General features: G+C 36.1%; 1 protein-coding gene across 1 annotated transcript; it reads right to left on the minus strand.

The window, feature by feature from the left end:
- Positions 1-1,820: 1,820 nt before the first annotated feature.
- Positions 1,821-18,295, minus strand: MEIOC (meiosis specific with coiled-coil domain). The gene is made up of 6 exons (XM_036339568.1): positions 18,132-18,295; positions 9,520-9,624; positions 6,892-8,761; positions 6,188-6,322; positions 2,721-2,901; positions 1,821-2,075 (listed from the first exon to the last, which is right to left on the minus strand). The coding sequence occupies exons 1-6, from the start codon at positions 18,293-18,295 to the stop codon at positions 1,846-1,848; spliced, it is 2,685 nt and encodes an 894-aa protein (XP_036195461.1). The 3' UTR covers positions 1,821-1,845.
- Between the last annotated feature and the right edge of the window lie 338 nt (positions 18,296-18,633).

Consider the following 18,633-nt stretch of genomic DNA (forward strand, 5'->3'; position numbering starts at 1 on the left):
TTATGTGTTAATTCTAATGAAATTGAAAACTTAAAACCAGTTTTTATCAGTTAAATGAAATTTGGTGTTTTTTTTAAAAAAATATTTTTATTGATTTCATAGAGGAAGGGAGTGGAAAAGAGAGATAGAAACATCAATGATGAGAATCATTGATTGGCTGCCTCCTGGAGGCCCCCTACTGGGGATTGAGCACGAAACCCAGACATGTGCCCTTGACTGGAATCGAACCCGGGACCCTTCAGTTTGCAGGTGGATGCTCTATCCACTGAGCCAAACCAGCCAGGGCTGAAATTTGGTATTCTGACATGAGTGACTCTTCGTTATAAACTAATACAAATGTAAAAAATGAAACCAAATATTTTCAACAAAATAATTTATTTTCTTTTCCTGAGAGACTAAATTAGTACAATATTTGTTATAACATCCAACATGTCTTATGTCAAACTTAACCACTTTCTATGCAGTGACTGTGGTGGGGTGATCTATTTTATTTGACTACCTTCAATGTAATTAATTTGGTAGTTCTAAGGCATATCAGTGATCAAAATGTTTCTCCCCACAGTTACTCCTGAATTCTCTCAATCAGTTTCTTCCGCACATCATCTAAAGAAAATTTATGTGGTGTGATTACACTCTTTTTATACCAGGATTTCTAAAACTAGGAAAAACACCAACATTTAAAACATCAGTGTTTCTAGTCAAGGATAGTTCAATTAAATTTCATCAGTACATTATATCATAGTTTAACTCATGCTAGAAATGTTAAAACCCAAGATCTGAGTCACATAATATCAACATTTCATATTAATGAATAAATTACTTGGGTTCCATACAAAGATATTAAGTGATGAGAAACAGAAAAAGCCAAGCTTTCTAGAGCTCTTAAAAAATACAGAAGCAAACTAATGAACACAACTACACAAAATAGACACTAACCAATTGCAAACTAAACTAGTTAAAGGCTAACCTTAAAAAATACATTTTAAAACTTCGTGATACCCTCATAAAAGGCAGCAACTAAGGGTATTAAAACAATAGTCATTATTTTAGTTACTGTGCATCATATCTAAAAGATCCAGATAAAGGAACTGTTTTGTTTCGATTCAATGTAAATACTTTAAAATTGGAAATATTTAATAATTGATAGTATAATTAAATTTTAAGAATATACACAAATGATTTGAACAGATTTTATATTCAGTAACTTGCATGGTTTTTACACTGGCACTTTTATCACTAATTTAGGAGAATCAGATGCATTTCCCTCCATATACTTAGGCACTAAGATTTCAAATTATAAATATGGTAGTAGTTTAAATATTAAAAATTTACATGAATATTGGGTTGATTCTTGTTTTCCTTTGTTTCCTAGGTATTATCCAGTTTTGTAAGGAAAACACTTTTAAATCACAATCAAAACGTCTTGGTTACTAGACTGTAGCCATAATTGGGTTACAGTCATTTAGATTCATTATTTGGAATTATACTTACTAAGGCAGACCTAAATGAAACTTATCTTCTAGAAGAATTTCACATTTGCATTTACCTGCACTGCAGAATAGGTTTAAGCAATACTTTAGCTGTTAGGAAATATTTAATTTGCTTAAACTTATCTTCGACTACTCAGAACTCTGAGTAGTCCAACGTTCCCTTTGAGTTCACTTTAAACTATATCTGATTCATTCCAAATAGATTTTTAAATTGAAGCTAGACTTCATTAAGGTATTAAACTCTAAATCTGAAAAAATGCATTGAAATTTTCAAGTTTGACAAGTTCATTACAATTGTTGAGCATGTCTTGATACATTTACTTATCAGCTTTTTATTCTTTCTGCTGGCATTTCCTTAATGTTTGTTTGCGTCACCTCTCTGATTCATTGGATTGCTACTATTTATGCTTTCATGGACTTTATCTTCACAGTTTACTATATCTTGTAAAGCCTTTTCCACATCTGTTTGGCCAGTTGTATTGGCTGTTTTAGGCAAGGTCATCTGCAGTGCACACCACAGTGTAGTGCGTGCCTTCCGAGTAGCCACACACATCTCTTTAATTGCTGCAGCAAGGGCAAAAACATCTGTAAAAGAAACATTTAGAGTCAGTTCACATTAGCTACCATTTAAGTTTCCCTTACCTCTTAAAGCCCAGTGCTGAGCTACTAAATGATCAAACATCATCTATATATATATTTAAAAGGCTAATATGCAAAGGATCCCCTAGGGAGGTCAACCATGAGTTCGATCGCTTGCTATGACTTGCACTGACCATCAGGGGTGGTGGTGCAGAATGAAGGACAGCCCCAGCCAGCAGCTGGAAGGCCCCAATTGGCCCTGATCACCGGCCAGGCCTAGGGACCCTACCCATGCATGAATTTTATGCACTGGGCCTCTATTAATTTTTATAAAAGAAGGGTGGGTAGGTGTTGACTAAATTAATCAAAGTTCTTGACTTAATATGTACTTAAAAGTGTTGACATTTTATTCTGCCTTGTATGATGACTATGCTTTGGGTGGAACACAGACTTTGATGGAATTATAAGTGGATCAAGTTAACAAAACAGATCAAGGTACTTTTGGAGTAGATTATGTGGGCACCTTTACCAATTTATTCTTAGATAAGTGTAAATTTTAGAATTTTGACGTTTTAACCTTAGAATCTGATTTTATTAACATTCAAACTATCTCAATGCCTTATCAAAATAATATGCATTTAATATTTGTACCTCTGTCATCTTGGCATCTAGGAACTCCTTGCTTTTGACGATTTGAAGCATTAACAATTTCATCCTTTCTACGTGACTGTACAATGTGAATGGATTCCAAGTGTCTATCAAGAGCAGTAGAGATATTGGCATGAAGGGGAGAGCTTCGAAGACGTTCCATCTTGCCTAGTAAAGTTACAACCTGAGGGAAAGATTTTAAATTTTGATAAGGCATGTAACCACATTGCCTGTCATTAACTTAAGTAAAAACAAATCTTCAAAAAAGCAGAATAGACATGAGAGTAATAATATTCATTCAATAAATAATTGAATGCCTATTGTGTCCTGATACCATGTTGGGGGTAACAAAGATGGAAAGTCTGTCTTTTGTACCTACTTGTATTTGTTAATTCTAAAAGCTTTTAGGTAATCAATTGATGGGAATAAACAACAATGGAAAAGTCAAACATTCAAATGTTCCCATGTCATTAACAGTAAAGTGCAAATATAAGATCCAACACTGTTTTTGGCAAATAGTGTTATTAGGAGATACTATAATCTAAAGGGGAAAAAAATAAGCTAATAGGGAGAAATCCTAGACTGATTAATCCTCACTTCAGCAAGTCCTTTGTGGGCCTCTAGTGTTCTCCTTTTGGAAATCAGAAACATTCAGATAATGATACTGAGCTAGTGAGAGTTTTAAAGAATCCATAATCCAGAAAATGTTGACTTAAATTATATTGAAATAATAAAAAAAAAAATCCTATAATTATCAGAACTGCTAAGAAAAAATAGGAAATCTCTCAATCTTCCGGTTAATTACACTTTTAAAAGGGCACTGGTATATTAGATCAGTAAGGGGAGTATGTTTCATATTCCTAACTTGTTTCCCAAATTCTAACCTTGGAAGGTGTAAGGAAAGAGAACTTTTTGAGTAATTGCCCTTGGGAACTAAATGATTTAAAATTGCCCTGACCAGTGTGGCTTAGTTGGTTGGGTGTTGTCCTTTGCACCGAAAGATTACAGGTTTGTTTTCCAGTCAGGGCACAAGCCCAGGATTGCAGGTTTGATCCCGGTGGGGGGCGTGCAGGAGGCAGCTAGTCGATGTTTCTCTCCCTCTCCCTTCCTCTTTCCAAAAATCAATTTAAAAACTCTTTAAAATTCACATAAGCACTTGGTGTTCAGTGATTGGAAAGAGTAGTAAAATACCTCTCAAGAAGCTGAAGGCATCTGAATCAATGCCTCTACACTCACATTCATATCAAGTTTGAAATAGGAGTTTAGGCCCATAGAGAAAGTGTACAGGTACTAAATATTTTCCTCCCAATTGTACAACCAGCTAGATCCTTGAAGGGATGATAACAGGAAAAAAACCATTATCAAATATTCCAATGAACTTTCAATTACATATTTTTCAAACAAGACAATCATTTTGAATAAGTGATAAGTGTAAAAAAGAAATTTGCACCGGTGATTTTTAATAAACTTTTAAAAGATTTCTTTTCAGAATTTTATAAAACTAGCATACTAGAAAATAGTACATGTGAAAATATTTTCCCCTTTATATATTATTGACCTAATATTGCTAAATATAGATTAGAAAAATTATGGCAGCTATAGACATAACCTTCTAACTTATTGTGACACATTACCAAAGCTGGTAAGCCCTAGCTGGTTTGGCTTAGTGGATGAAGCATCAGCCTGGGGGAAGGGTCCTGGGTTCAATTGCGGTCAAGGGCATATGCCTGGGTTGCGGGCTCAATCCCCCGTGGGGGCGTGCAGGAGGCAGCCAATCAATGATTCTCTCTCATTATTGATGTTTCTCTCTCTCCCTCTCCCTTCCTCTCTGAAATCAATAAAAAAAATTTTTTAAAAAACTAGTAAAAGTATATTTCCTAACATCCACAGTTTGCAATCCTTTGATTTATTGCTGAGACATGTATTCTGAGAAAAAGGAGTCTTAACTTGGAATGGTATTAAGAAAATATAATAAGAGACTGAAGTTTTCATTAACATAACATCTGGCTGTAATCCATCTCAGTATTTGACTATACACATTGATAAATTCCATTGTACAAATTTACAAATTTGATGAATCTCAACTGACCCAGGCTGAAAGCTAGGTAAAGTCAATATTTTCCACTGAAATAGTTCATATCTATATTTTTAAGACAGCATGGTACAAAGTAAGAAACTGATGTTCAATAAAACAGACTTATGTTGATTTTTCTAATTCCTAAAGTGGCTTTCACTCAATCATAAAAGCACCCTATTTCACTGCATGCTTTTTCTCAGGAATCTTCATCAGATTTTACTTAGAAAGCTATGACTTTTTAAGAGAGGAATAAAAAGAAAAAATTTTACCTTACTCTATTAAAATTGATTAGAAAATCCTGAAATTACAAGAGATAATAGGAACAATAATTTCTTTTTTTTAAAAAAAATATATTTTATTGATTTTTTTTTTTACAGAGAGAAAGGGAGAGGGATAGAGAGTTAGAAACATCGATGAGAGGGAAACATCAATCAGCTGCTTCCTGCACACTCCCTAATGGGTATGTGCCCACAACCAAGGTACATGCCCTTGACCGGAATTGAACCTGCAACCCTTGAGTCTGCAGGCCGACGCTCTATCCACTGAGCCAAACCGGTTAGGGCAGGAACAATAATTTCTTAAATTACAAAAGGACTTAATATCAGTATTTTATACAACATTTTATTGTTTTGTTTTTAATTTATTGATATTTTATAGAGAGGAAGGTTGAGGGATAGAGATCTAGAAACATTGATGAGAGAGAAATATTGATCAGCTGCCTCCTGCACCCCCCCCCACTGAGGATGTGCCTTCAACCAACAAACATGCCCTTGACTGGAATCGAACCTGGGACCCTTCAGTCCGCAGGCCGATGCTCTATCCACTGAGCCAAAGCGGTTAGGGCTACATTTTATTTGAAGTGACATACTACTTTCCATAAACAAGGCTGTTTTATAAAAGTATGCATACCTACATACATCAGTTTATCAGTATTTAATACACTGCTGTGCATACTTATTTGTTGAATAACAAGAATACAGGGTTAAGAAATGAAATATGGTAATTCCCTATTTACCATCCTGTATAATGCAAGCACAGCTTGCTCATCACACTAGAAAACAAATGTTTGTGACCAAGAAATGGGACTTTCCCTATAAATATTCAAAATGGTTTTGCTTTAAAAAAATTCTTTCTGTTGATTAGCTCCACTGCCAATTTGGGTTTGAAGAGGAACCATTTAAGTTATTAAACCTAGCTTTAAATAATTGGGTGGGGCTATTTCCCCTTTTCTAAATATTAATCAGTTCTAGGACCAAACATGGAAAAGAATATACTTCAAAGAGTTACACATAAGTGTGATTTAAAAATCCTTTAGAATTCTAACTTACTGAAATGTTTTAAGAATTTATCCAGTAATTTAAAAGTCCACTATTGGGAAGTTTTTATAGCTTACCCTGGCTTGTTCTCGAAGTTCATCCACAATTAAGCGATCAACTCTAGATGGGTTGGAAGTCAGCCTTGGAATTGGAGTATTGTTAGTACTGGATACTTTTTTCCCTGGGTAATTCTTGGCAAGGGCCAATTCAGTCTGTAAAAAAATTATGTAATTTTTAGATGAAGAATTTTCCAAATATGATTCAATGGTAATATTTTTCTTAGGCCTAAGCAATAGATTGAAAATTACTCCTTTAAATAACTGTTTTGGTATCAAAAGGCAGCAAATACAAACCACAGTATTTTTCTGTCATACTTAATACAAATAAAATACCTGGACACTCCAACAGTTTAATACTTTAAAAATTGAAAGAAATTAACTTTTAACCCATTAGGGAAAAAGTCTACTTCATTGGCAAAATAAGCTTTACATAAGTAACAATTCTTTTTAACCCCAAACTTTTTTTAGTTTTTTATTCTTTACATATTTATTTTAAACTTTATTTTTATTGGTGACACTATTACAGATGTCTCCATTCCTCCCAACACCAGCTTTCTGACTTTAAATCACTTAATTCCTTATAGTCATGGATTTAACAAATATTGCCCATTAGAGAAGAATTCAGCTTAGAAATAAAGCAAGTACTCAAAGCACACTAAGGTAAACAAAAGATGATGTAGGGGACATATTATGTTACTCCTAACTGGATAGCTTTGTGTTACCTTTTTTCTCTCTTTTTCTAGTGCTCTCCATTGTTCATAGCATTCTTCTAGACGAATATGAAGTTCACTGGCTGGTCCACTACGGGTTTTAATTGGTCTTTGAAATCCGAAAGTTGGCACAAAACCAGAAAAGGAATTATCACCATACATCATATCATTAAAATAAGGGTATAAATGGCTTAAGTCATCATAAGAAAACAAATCATAGGAATCCAAGAGTGGAACAACTGAATGGCCAAATGGGTGGGTGGATCTTAGGGGAAACCCATTTGAACCAAGTTGTTGAAAACTCTGATTATGCCTTACATCTCCCATCATATAATTAGAAAAACAGGATGCCTGTGTGCGATTCACACGGCTATTAATATTGTTGTCTCCACTTCCCTGTCTGTGGCTATTAAAATGACTCTGTGCCTCCAACAAATCTTGATAAGTATTTTGAGATAATGCATCTAAATGCTTTGGACCTTCCTCAGAATCATAATGTCCACTCTGAGGCTTAGTTTGAAAATTATGTTTGTTTACATTTTCAATGATCCCATACTGCTGAACTGAGTAATTATCACAAAATCCATTTGGCTGCTTTATTTTTTTATCGGTAACCAATTCAAAGAGATTTTCTTCTGCAGTCTTTGTCAGTCCTTCCATGTGATTGACAGGTTGAATTCTTTCTGCACTATTATAATTGAAATCAAAACTAGAAAATGCTGAAGGGTTTTCTTGGCAATACTTCTGAAACATATTGCTATTTGGAGTTAAATTTGTGGATGATAGTTGGGGAAAATCTGAAGAATGGTTAGAACCTTTTGAAGCTGCACTTAAATGACTATTTAATTTCATCAAGTTACCTTGATTTCGATAAGGAATAGGAGCATTACTTTTTGTGTGGACATTCATCCAAGTTGGCCTATTTAAGTTGATACCTCCTGAAGATGTTGCTGAGTTTGACAATAAAGTCACTGATTTAAAATACTCAGAATTTGGGGGGTCAGCTTTAGCAAACTGTTGCTTTTCTGAGACATTAGTGAAATCATTATTAGCTGGACAAACTGTATGAGGTTTTAGTCCATATTCTGATTTTAAGCCAAAGTCAGCAGTGAATGCTGCTTCCTTTGCAAACTGTTTTTCTGTCAGGTGTGGTGTAGTTTTTGGAAATGTGAAATTCTGCTGGTCAGGTATTGTCTCTTCCATTTTTTTCTGATTTGTTGGTTTAACCTGAAATAACTTTGTGTAGCTGTCTGCTTCTACAGTTGGTGTTTCAGGTGTGCCATTGGCTAATTTTTTACTATCTTGGACACTAAAATTTGAACACTTAGTAAGTTTAGCCTTATTAGGATGAGCATATTCTGGATATCTACAATAATCTGCATTTTCATTGTATCTATTAAACTGGGAAAGAAATATCTCTGCCCTTTTCTGCTGTAATGGCGCTTCAAGACTTTTAACACACATTTTCTCTCTTCCATAAGGGTAAGTATCAGGTCCTGATTCTTTCATGACCTCAGAGAGGCCAGCTTGTGGTGTAAAACAGTTTTTGACAAATGGATATTCTTGGAATGTTGTCTTAGCTGTATCATTTGTCTGAATATTATAACAATTAGAATGATCACTTCGTGAGGGGTACATCCATTGTTCTTCAAGGTCTAAACCAGTAAATCCATGATAAAGTTCATCTATTTTTTGTTGTGGTGTGAGATTACTATTATGCAGGTATTGCTTTTCCACTGCTGACACAGATTCACCAGAATAAAAAGCTTGCTGAGAGATGGCTGTATCTATTGGCCTTTTGGTTTCTGTTAACAGGTCATGGTGATCTGCAAATCTGCTTGTGTTCACTGGCCAAACTGACTTTAAATTGGAGGAGCAGGTCCTAGAACAAGTAAATATATTTAATTACAACTTAGGCTTTAAAAGATTTTATGTCCTTAGTAGAAAAGGTAGGAAAGGTTTTCAATAACATTTATCTCACCCACCTCCCCGTTCTCTAATCCTTTTCAACTTTGTCTTATACGCTACCATTACATTTAAATAATTCTCTTATGTGTTCATTATACTTTTCAAAGAGGCATTAACTGAGGCCTGAGGCTGATGACTGCATAGTCTTACATAATATTTTATCTATAGTAAACAGAAAACAAAGTTAAGTTTTTCCTTAACTTTGGTAGGAAAAAAAGGAGACATATGTAATACTCTTTGTAATACTTTAAGCAATAAAACAATTTAAAAAAAGTTAAGTTTTTCCTTTAATTAGGTTATTACATAATACAAAAAGTGTTGTTGACCACAATTTTTTCAACAAAAAAAGATGTATTTTGTTGAAACTATTAAACCTTAGATTGAAACTTTTAATTGTATGCAACGATCTCAGCAAAATCAAGACTTCTAAAAACAAGTATTTGAATTAAGATGTCTACTCTCAGATGATCCTCTATTAACTAAAAATAAAAGTTAATAGGATAATCTAGTATACAGGTTTACAGTTGTTTGCATGGAAAATAATACAATAATTAATAATAGCAAGAATAAACCATGTTTCATGTACTCACAACTGTAAATCTACTTTTGCACCATCCTGTATATGAATGTAAAAGCTCACTATATAATGTATAGCTTATATGATATACTAACCCATCAGCAAAATATGGCTGTGACTTATCTTGTTCTTCCAAAATGTTAGATACAAGTCCATATAAGTCTGTTTCACTGCCATAGTCATTTCTTTCTGTTTGAATCCTGAAAAAAAATTACATGACAAATTATTTTACTCACACTGAAATACAATATATTGATTTCTATTTCTAGATTTATCTTACCATTATTTTCTATAAAATATTTGGATTGAATCTATACCGTAATTTCAAATAAAGAAGGAACAAGAACTCAAGAATAATTTCCACTTTAGCTTACTATGTTACATAAATATCTCTCCTTCATTTCAAATCCTGTCTAGTTACAATGTATGCTTACCTCTTATTTCTCCAAAACACAATTCATTTTAGGTGACCAAAATATAAATCTCTGACTTATGATGCTTGATACTATACTGTGGCTTCTCCTGAAAGCATATCCAATCCTATTATACATCCTCCCATCAACACTCAGATTCTTCATTTGTAATTTGAAAAGCATGTGAACCTGTTGCTTGATTTTTGTCTTTTTATACTAAATACTAGAGGCCTGGTGCACAAAATTTGTGCATGGCGTGTGTGTGTGTGTGTGTGTGTGTGTGTGTGTGTGTGTCCCTCAGCCCGGCCTGCACCCTCAGGGGATGTCTGACTGCCAGTTTGCGGGTTTGCAGGTTTGCCGGAGGTGACTTGTGGGGTACCCACCAGCCAGCCCTGCCCCCCGATCACCGCCGCTGCCGCCTGTTGGTTGCCTCCCTCTTGGAGGGCAGATGTTTGCCCCTTGGTGGTCAGTGTGCATTGTAGTGACCAGTCGTTCCGCTGTTCGGTCAATTTGCATATTAGGGTTTTATTATATAGGATTGGATTATAAAGTAAAATGTGATATGATCATCCTAGATACCACAGCACTATTGCAGTTGTCCCTTAAGTGTAACAGACTTGTGGGCTATCTCTAAGTCCTTACCAAAGAGGTGAATGGAGTTCCATGTACCTGAAATGCTACCTGGTGACTAACATTGTATAAATAATACAAAAATGTAAAAACTGTAAGTAGATGAAAAATTTGTGCCTTTTTACCCTCTATGGATTTTGGGTAATTTGTTCCTAGAAGTAATATGTTTTTTTTTTTTTAAATTGTAACTTTGTTTTCTCATATTTTGTCTCTAACATTTAATAGTGTTAGGGCATTTTAGAAATAAAAATACCTTATATTTGCATAACACTCAAAACATTTTATTCATCTTCATAACATAAGATGGGCAAGTACTAGTAATCATTCAGCTGTTTAATGAATGATCATTTGAGATATTAAGAAACTTGTATTGCCCTAACCGGTTTGGCTCAGTGGATAGAGCATCGGCCTGCGGACTGAAGGGTCACAGGTTCGATTCCGGCCAAGGGCATGTACCTTAGTTGCGGGCGCATCCCCGGTGGGGGGTGTGCAGGAGGCAGCTGATTGATGTTTCTCTCTCATCAATGTTTCTAACTCTCTATCCCCTCTCCCTTCCTCTCCGTAAAAAATCAGTGAAATATATTTAAAAAAAAAAAAAGAAAAAGAAAAGAAAAGAAACTTGTATTAGCCCTAGCTGGTTTGGCTCAGTGGATAGAGCGTCAGCCTGCGGACTGAGTTGCTATCCCCAGTAGGGGGCATGCAGGAGGTGGCCAATCAGTGATTCTCTCTCATCATTGATGTTTCTATCTCTCCCTCTCCCTTCCTCTCTGAAATAAATAAAAATATATTTAAGAAAAGAAACTTGTGTTAGAGGTCACTGGTTTGATTCCCAGTCAGGGCTTAATCCCCAGTAGGGGGAGTGAAGGAGGAAGCAGATGGATTATATTTCTCTCTCATTGATGTTTCTATCTCTCTATCCCTCTCCCTTCCTCTCTATCTCAAATCAATAAAAATATTTTTTAAAATATATTTTATTGATTTTTTACACAGAGGAAGGGAGAGGGATAGAGTTAGAAACATGGATGAGAGAGAAACATTGATCAGCTGCCTCCTGCACACCCCTACTGGGGATCTGCCCGAAACCAAGGTACATACCCTTGACTGGAATCGAACCTGGGACCCTTCAGTCCGCAGGCTGACGCTCTATCCACTGAGCCAAACCAGTTAGGGCTAAAAATATATTTAAAAAAGAAACAGCCCTAGCCGGTTGGGCTCAGTGGATAGAGCGTCGGCCTGTGGATCGAAGGATCCTGGGTTCAATTCTGGTCAAGGGCTCAATCCCCAGTGTGAGATGTGCAGGAGGCAGCCGATCCAGGATTCTCTTATCAATAAAAATATATTAAAAAAAAGAAAAAAATACCTATTTTGCAAGAATTTATGACTTGCCGAACTTTTACTTGCTAAACAAATGGTCTTTTCCCCCTATATCATGTTGTTTCACAAATATTCAATATAAAGCTTTCTATATAATAATGTATTAGTATATATCTAAAAATATTCAATGTAATATACAATAAAATATTAATAGTTGTAATTGGGAGGTGTGAAGGCAGGGTTAAGGTGGATTTCTGATTTTCTTTATATATTTTTGTAAAGTTTTAAGTTTTTAAATGAACATATCAAGTTAAAAATATTTGTTTTGATAGAATTATACATTATATAATCTTTCTAATAAAATCACTATTTTATAGAGAACTTACCACAAATTTAAAAAGTTTAATAATTGTTTAATTAATAAGATTTAAAAAGTAATTATTTTCTGCTTAAACTAAAGATGCATCATCTTCTATCAACTGCTCCCCTATATGTAATTAAAATAAAGGTAGATGTCACTTCCCCTAGGCTTCTTTTTGCATTAGGCTCCTAAAATGTCCTATGCTTTCTCTTTTTAACCTCACTACACTTGCAGTGCCTGGCAAGTTATCATTGTCATCAGTATTGTAAAATGTATAAAGGCAGGGATAAATATTTGCCATGTTAATGCTAATATCTCCACTAGGAAAGAATCAGGCACAGAGTAGGCCCTTATTTGTGGAATTGCATAGAAAAATAATTAAGCTCCGGCAAGGTGGCTCAGTGACTGGAGCATCATCTCATAAATCAAAAGGTTGAGGGTTTTATTCCTGGGTAAGGCACATACTTAGGTTTTGGGTTTGATTCCTGGTCAGGGTGCATTGGTAGGAATCCCATGGATGTTTCTCTCTCTGTCTTTCCTTCCTCTCTAAAATCAATAAACATATCCTCGGGTGAGGATAAAAAAAATTTAAAAGTCTCTTATGTTGGATAAAAATCTTGTTTATTGAGTACTTGTGAAGGAAGAAATTACTGAACATTTAGAATGAATAAAAAACATCTAAAAATTGTAATTCATGTATATATCTTTCAAAAGAGGAACTTAAGATCTAGTCACTAAAGATTGCCTCTAATCAATAAAAAACAGCAATAAGCTAAAATTATATATAAATAACTGCCCAGTTTAGGGTTTCCTAAAAGTTTTATAAACATAAAATTATGCCATAACAAAAATTAATAACATAAAATTAAATGCTGATATAGGGAACAAAGAACTAATACAATTGGGTTCCCATGTAATCAAACTTAAAAACACTTCATTTAGCCTGAAAAATAAAATTTATTAATTTACCTGTTCTTTACATTAATCTGAGAATTAGAAGGCTGCTTAATATCATCTCCATAAGTAGACCATGGTGCATAGAAAATTGAAGAATCTACAGAACTTGCATATTCAGTTGATGAAGAAAGTGGAGTATAGGTCTGCCTTAGGTCAACATTGTCTTCACTCTGAAATTTTAAAGAAATGCTTATGTATCAGACACATTAAAACTATATTACAGCCCTAACTGGTTTGGTTCAGTGGATAGAGCGTCAGCCTGCGGACTCAAGGGTCTCAGGTTCGATTTCGGTCAGGGGCATGTACCTTGGTTGCGGGCACATACCCAGTAGGGAGTGTGCAGGAGGCAGCTGATTTATGTTTCTCTCTCATCGATGTTTCTAGCTCTCTATCCCTCTCCCTTCCTCTCTGTAAAAAACCAATAAAATATATTAAAAAAAATAAAACTACATTACAGAATATTAGTGGTATAATAAGAAATAGGAGGAAATAACATGTGTAAGAGTTGGGAGACAAAATCAAATCTAGACTTAGCTATTTAAGCTTACTTTATACTAAGGATTGGCAAATTTTTTTCTGTAAAGAGCCAGATAACAAATACTAGGGTTTGCTGACTGTTAAGGTCTCTTTAAGCAACCATAAATAGCTCTGGCTGGTTTGCAGGTTCAATTCCTGGTCAAGGACAGGTACCTGGATTGCAGGTTTGATCCCAGGGCTGTCTGTCTGTCTCTCGCTCTCCCCCTCCCAATCTCTCTAAAAATCAATGGGGAAAAACAATATCTGTGGATGAGAGTTACAAAAAAAGAAAAAAGGAAACAACCATAGACAGACAACATGGAAACAAATGGACACAGCTGTATTCCAATAAATGTTTTTTTTAAAAAACAAAACAAAACACACACACACACACACACACACACACACACACACACACACGCACACACACAATAGGCACTTGGCAGATCTAATCTGACCCCTGGGTGTACTTGTTGCTTATACCTAGTCTAAAACACCTATAATTATTACAGTTTTAATTTGTTGAACATAATGTGGACACTAGCAATGTTATATTTCACATATCATTTATAAAAGTCTTAATGTTCCCAATCTGTTAAAAAAAGTTAATGTACATTTACATAGAATTTCAAACAAACTTCATATACATTCTTGTATTCAGTCAACCCTGTGACATGGGTATTCTATTAAAATAGAAAAATGAGAAAACTAAGGCTACAAGTTACTGAGCCCAAGGTGACAAAACTAAAACCCAAACTCCAGGCCTTCTTACTCTTATTCTAGGGCACTTTCTTTTATTTTATTTTTGGTTAATCTCACCCAAGCATATTTTCCCAGTGGTTTTTAGAGAGAGTGGAAGGGAGGGGTAGAGACAGAGACAGAAAAACATAGATGTGAGAGACACACATCAATTGGTTGCCTCCTGAACATGGAATTGAACCCAGGACCCTTCAGTCCACAGACAAATGCTCTACCCATTGAGCAACTGGCTCTAGGGCATTTTAAAACAGTATCTTTAATTTTCAGTCTCGTTTTTATTTCTAAGAGATATTATAAAAATGAGATGATATATAAAATGTTATGATCTCTTCAGAAAATTTAAAGATATTATTACAATTAGGAGAAAAAATGCCAGTTAATTTTTCTTTTTTGCATGAAGACTTCTATAATGAACTCTGAGTAAATAAGGTGAAAGTTTGAATTTTAAGATTTTAATTATTTAAAATCCTGTCTCCTTCCAAAAACTATTGAGGAGCAGTAAAAATAATTTAAAATACTTAAAATAGTATTATAGAATGAATATAATAATAAATAAAAGATTAAACATTATATATATATATTAATCCTCACCTGAGGATATTTTTCCATTGATTTTTAGAGAGAGTGGAAGAGAGAGGAAAAGACAGAGAAATAACGATGTGAGAGAAACACTTTGATTGGTTGTCTCCTGCACAAGCCCAGAGGAGCCTGCAACCGAGGTACATGCCCTTGACTGGAATCAAACCCGGACCTTTTGATCCACAGGCCGAGGCTCTACCCACTGAACCTAACTGGCTAGGGCAAAGATTAAACACTTAGATGCATTTTATTCTAGAAAATGCTTCTTTAAAGAAGTCTCAAAGTATAGGTTCACAATTTTTAACTCTCCAAATAAGGAATAAAACCTGAATATAATGACTACAAATATCCAGATATAACACAGTAGAAATGATTGGGGTTTTTTTTGTTTTTTTTTTAAAATATATTTTATTGATTTTTTACAGAGAGGAAGGGAGAGAGATAGAGAGTTAGAAACATCGATGAGAGAGAAACATCGACCAGCTGCCTCCTGCACATCCCCCACTGGGGATATGCCCGCAACCCAGGCACATGCCCCCGACCGGAATCGAACCCGGGACCTTTCAGTCCGCAGACCGACGCTCTATCCACTGAGCCAAACCGGTCTCGGCAGAAATGATTGTTTTTATACAAGCTGGGGTAAATGTAGGTTTACTGTTGTGAGTATGCGAAACAGAGTTTATTCTTGTATTATTATTAATTATTTTCCATATAAACAATTGTAAACCTTTTGTTCACTCTGTACTTATAAATAGAGAATAATATAATGCTGACTAAAATTTTTTTCTAATTGCTTTTATTCCCCCTTTTTTTAATCCTCACCCAAGGATATATTTTAGGATATTTTTCCCTTTGATTTCTAGAGAGAGTGGGAGGGAGGAGGAGGAGAGAGAGAAAAAGAAACACTGATTAGTTGTCTCCTCCATGTGCCCCTACTGGGGCTGGGGAACCTGCAACTGAGGTACTGCCCTTGACTGGAAATCGAACCCGTGACCCTTCAGTCCAAAGGGATGGTCTAATCACTGAGCAACTGGCAAGGGCAACCAGGGCTGCTTTTATTCTCTTAATCAAAATTTACATTGCTCTGGCCAGTGTGGCTCAGTTGGTTGAGTATGCCCCATGAACCCAGAGGTCACCAGTAGGGCTTGTTGCAGGAGGCCAATTAATGGTTTTCTCATCATTTTTCTGTCTCTCCTTTCTCCCTTCCTCTCTCTCTCTAAAATCAATAAAAACCCATTTGAAAAAAATTTACATAAAAAGAGAAGACATAAAGTATTCCTATATTCCTAAATTTTTGTTTTTATAGACATAATTGAAAACATTTTAAACATACAATACTGAGTTTATACTTTAATAATAAAATATGAAAATACCTTCCAATTGCCAAAGCCGGTTTGGCTCAGCGGATAGAGCGTCGGCCTGCGGACTGAAAGGTCCCAGGTTCGATTCCGGTCAAGGGCATGTACCTGGGTTGCAGGCACTTCCCCAGTGGGGGATGTGCAGGAGGCAGCTGATCGATGTTTCTCTCTCATCGATGTTTCTAACTCTCTATCTCTCTCCCTTCCTCTCTGTAAAAAATCAATAAAATATATTAAAAAAAAAAAGAAAAAAAAAAAGAAAATACCTTCCAATTATCCATCTTCAAGAATCTCCAATATTTTACAATCATTTTGCTAAGAGTGCCACTAAAAACTATCTTTTTAGATGTTAGTAACTTTTATCTTTAGAACCTTTCATAACTTTATTCCTTTAGTTCTGAAGTTTTTGTTATAGGCCCACCTTAACTCTCTTTTAGGTGTGAAGTATCCAAAGTGCCATAAGTAACTGTCCATCTTTTAAATCCTTACCCGTGGAGGATATTTTTCCATTGATACAGAGAGTGAAAGGGAAGGGGGAGGGCAAGAGACATGATGTGAGAGAGACGCACGGACTGGTTGTCTCCAGCACAAGGGATAGGGATCAAACCTGCAACCCAGGTACATGCCCTTGACTGGCAATCAAACCACAGAACCCGCAAGCCCCCGAACTTATGGCGCACAAGCTGTTGCTCTAATCACTGTGCGCATGGGCCAGGGCTGTTCATTTTTAAATAGTTGCTTAAACAAAAGAGCATTTTCATATTCAAATATCTAATGAGGTAAAGAGCACTGGAAACGAAATACATTTTGGGAATTCTTTCAAGTACATTTCACATTTTAAAATAAGTTTTGAATATTAGAAAAATTAAATCTTTTAAAGATTGATTTAAATTTTATATTACAGGATAAAACAAGCAACTAAAGTAATGTGGTGAATTCAAACATAACTATACTTTAAATATATGGGTTCTTTCAGTTAAAACATTTACAGAAATTAAATATGCAAATACTTGGGGTTGGCATATTAATTAGGTCCAGGTAACTGCAAAATTTACCACTTATATCCTTGATAGACTTAAAATAACTAAAAATAAATTCAAGTACATTTCAGTAGCGATGTAAACATTATAGAGGCAGTGGAATGCTGGTCTCGGCAGTGAAAAGACCTGGGTTCCACTTGGGCTTTGTCACTGTGGACACAAATTAAGCTTTCTGAGCCTCAGTTTCTCAATCTGTACAGTGGGCATAACACTTTGTAAGGCTATGTGTGGATTAAATAACTTATTTCAGGATATTGTTATAATTCAAAGTATAACAATATCAACACTGGTGTCCTGGTTAAATAATTTCAAATGAAAATGACTTACATTAGCCTAAGACCAATGTAATATGACTAACAAAATGTAAATGTTTTAGGTGAGGTAAAAGGTAGTATATAATGTAAGAAGGTCATCGTGAAAGCCAGAGAATAAGGAAGTGCCAAAAATTTCATCTTTAAATTATCAAAAGTATGCTCGTACGGATTTACAACAAATGCTTGAGGGGAAAAGTAGTTTTAAGGTCTTACTAAGTAAATATGTATTTTCGTACATTTCTGACACCACTGAAGACGAACGAAAAGAACGATCAGTTAAAAATCTTATTCCTTAACTCGTTTTCAAAGCAAAGCATGTGTTCTGCAAACGCTATCTGTGAAATGTTGTCATGGCTTTCTGGTCTTAGGCTTGGGGCAGTTTAAACACCCGAAGGAATCGGCTCAGGGAATGAATCTGATTAGAATACGTCCTCTAACACCGGGCGGAGCGGAGGAATGCACCTGCGCTTTGTAGCAATCATAGAAGGAAGAGGAGCCGGACATCACGCCGCTGAACACATCCGTTAGTCGGCCGCTGGTGTCCGCACCGAGGTTCCAGCAGCGATTCGCACCTCCGCGGAACGCCACCTTGGGCTGCACGAGCAGGGATAGGAAACCAGAGAGAGACATCACGCAAGGCGAAGCCAGGGCTGAAAGGGCTCCTTACGGTTCACCTCGGCCGCTCCCCGAACAGCCTCACTTAATCCCGAATGCCCGGCGAGGACACTATAACTCGGGGCCGGGCTTGCGTCCCGGGGGTTCCCTCCCAGTCCTCCGGCCGTCGATGGCGCGGCAGTCGCCCGCCCACCACCGCCTCAGCCCCGCCGCCGCCCGAGGTGGAGGCGGCAGCGGCAGCCCGGGCATCGCGGCCTCCCGGCCAGTCCTGTCAGCCGCGCCGCGAACCCCACGCCCCACCCGCTCGATCTGTCGCCGCGCCCTCAGCCCGTTCCCGCGGCGCGGCCCGGGCG

The sequence above is a fragment of the Myotis myotis genome, unplaced genomic scaffold (assembly GCF_014108235.1).
Source record: "Myotis myotis isolate mMyoMyo1 unplaced genomic scaffold, mMyoMyo1.p scaffold_m19_p_17, whole genome shotgun sequence".
Lineage (NCBI taxonomy): Eukaryota > Metazoa > Chordata > Mammalia > Chiroptera > Vespertilionidae > Myotis > Myotis myotis.

What these genes read in the sequence shown, in the direction of transcription:
- MEIOC (XM_036339568.1), bottom strand. Translation starts at nt 18,295, where the DNA reads ATGTCTCTCTCTGGTTTCCTATCCCTGCTCGTGCAGCCCAAGGTGGCG. An exon ending in TAGAAAAAGAGAGAAAAAAG is followed by an intron (nt 6,323 to 6,891) that starts GTAACACAAAGC and finishes ATTTTTTTACAG; the next exon opens with ACTGAATTGGCCCTTGCCAA. An exon ending in TAGATGCCAAGATGACAGAG is followed by an intron (nt 2,076 to 2,720) that starts GTACAAATATTA and finishes TTTCTTTTACAG; the next exon opens with ATGTTTTTGCCCTTGCTGCA.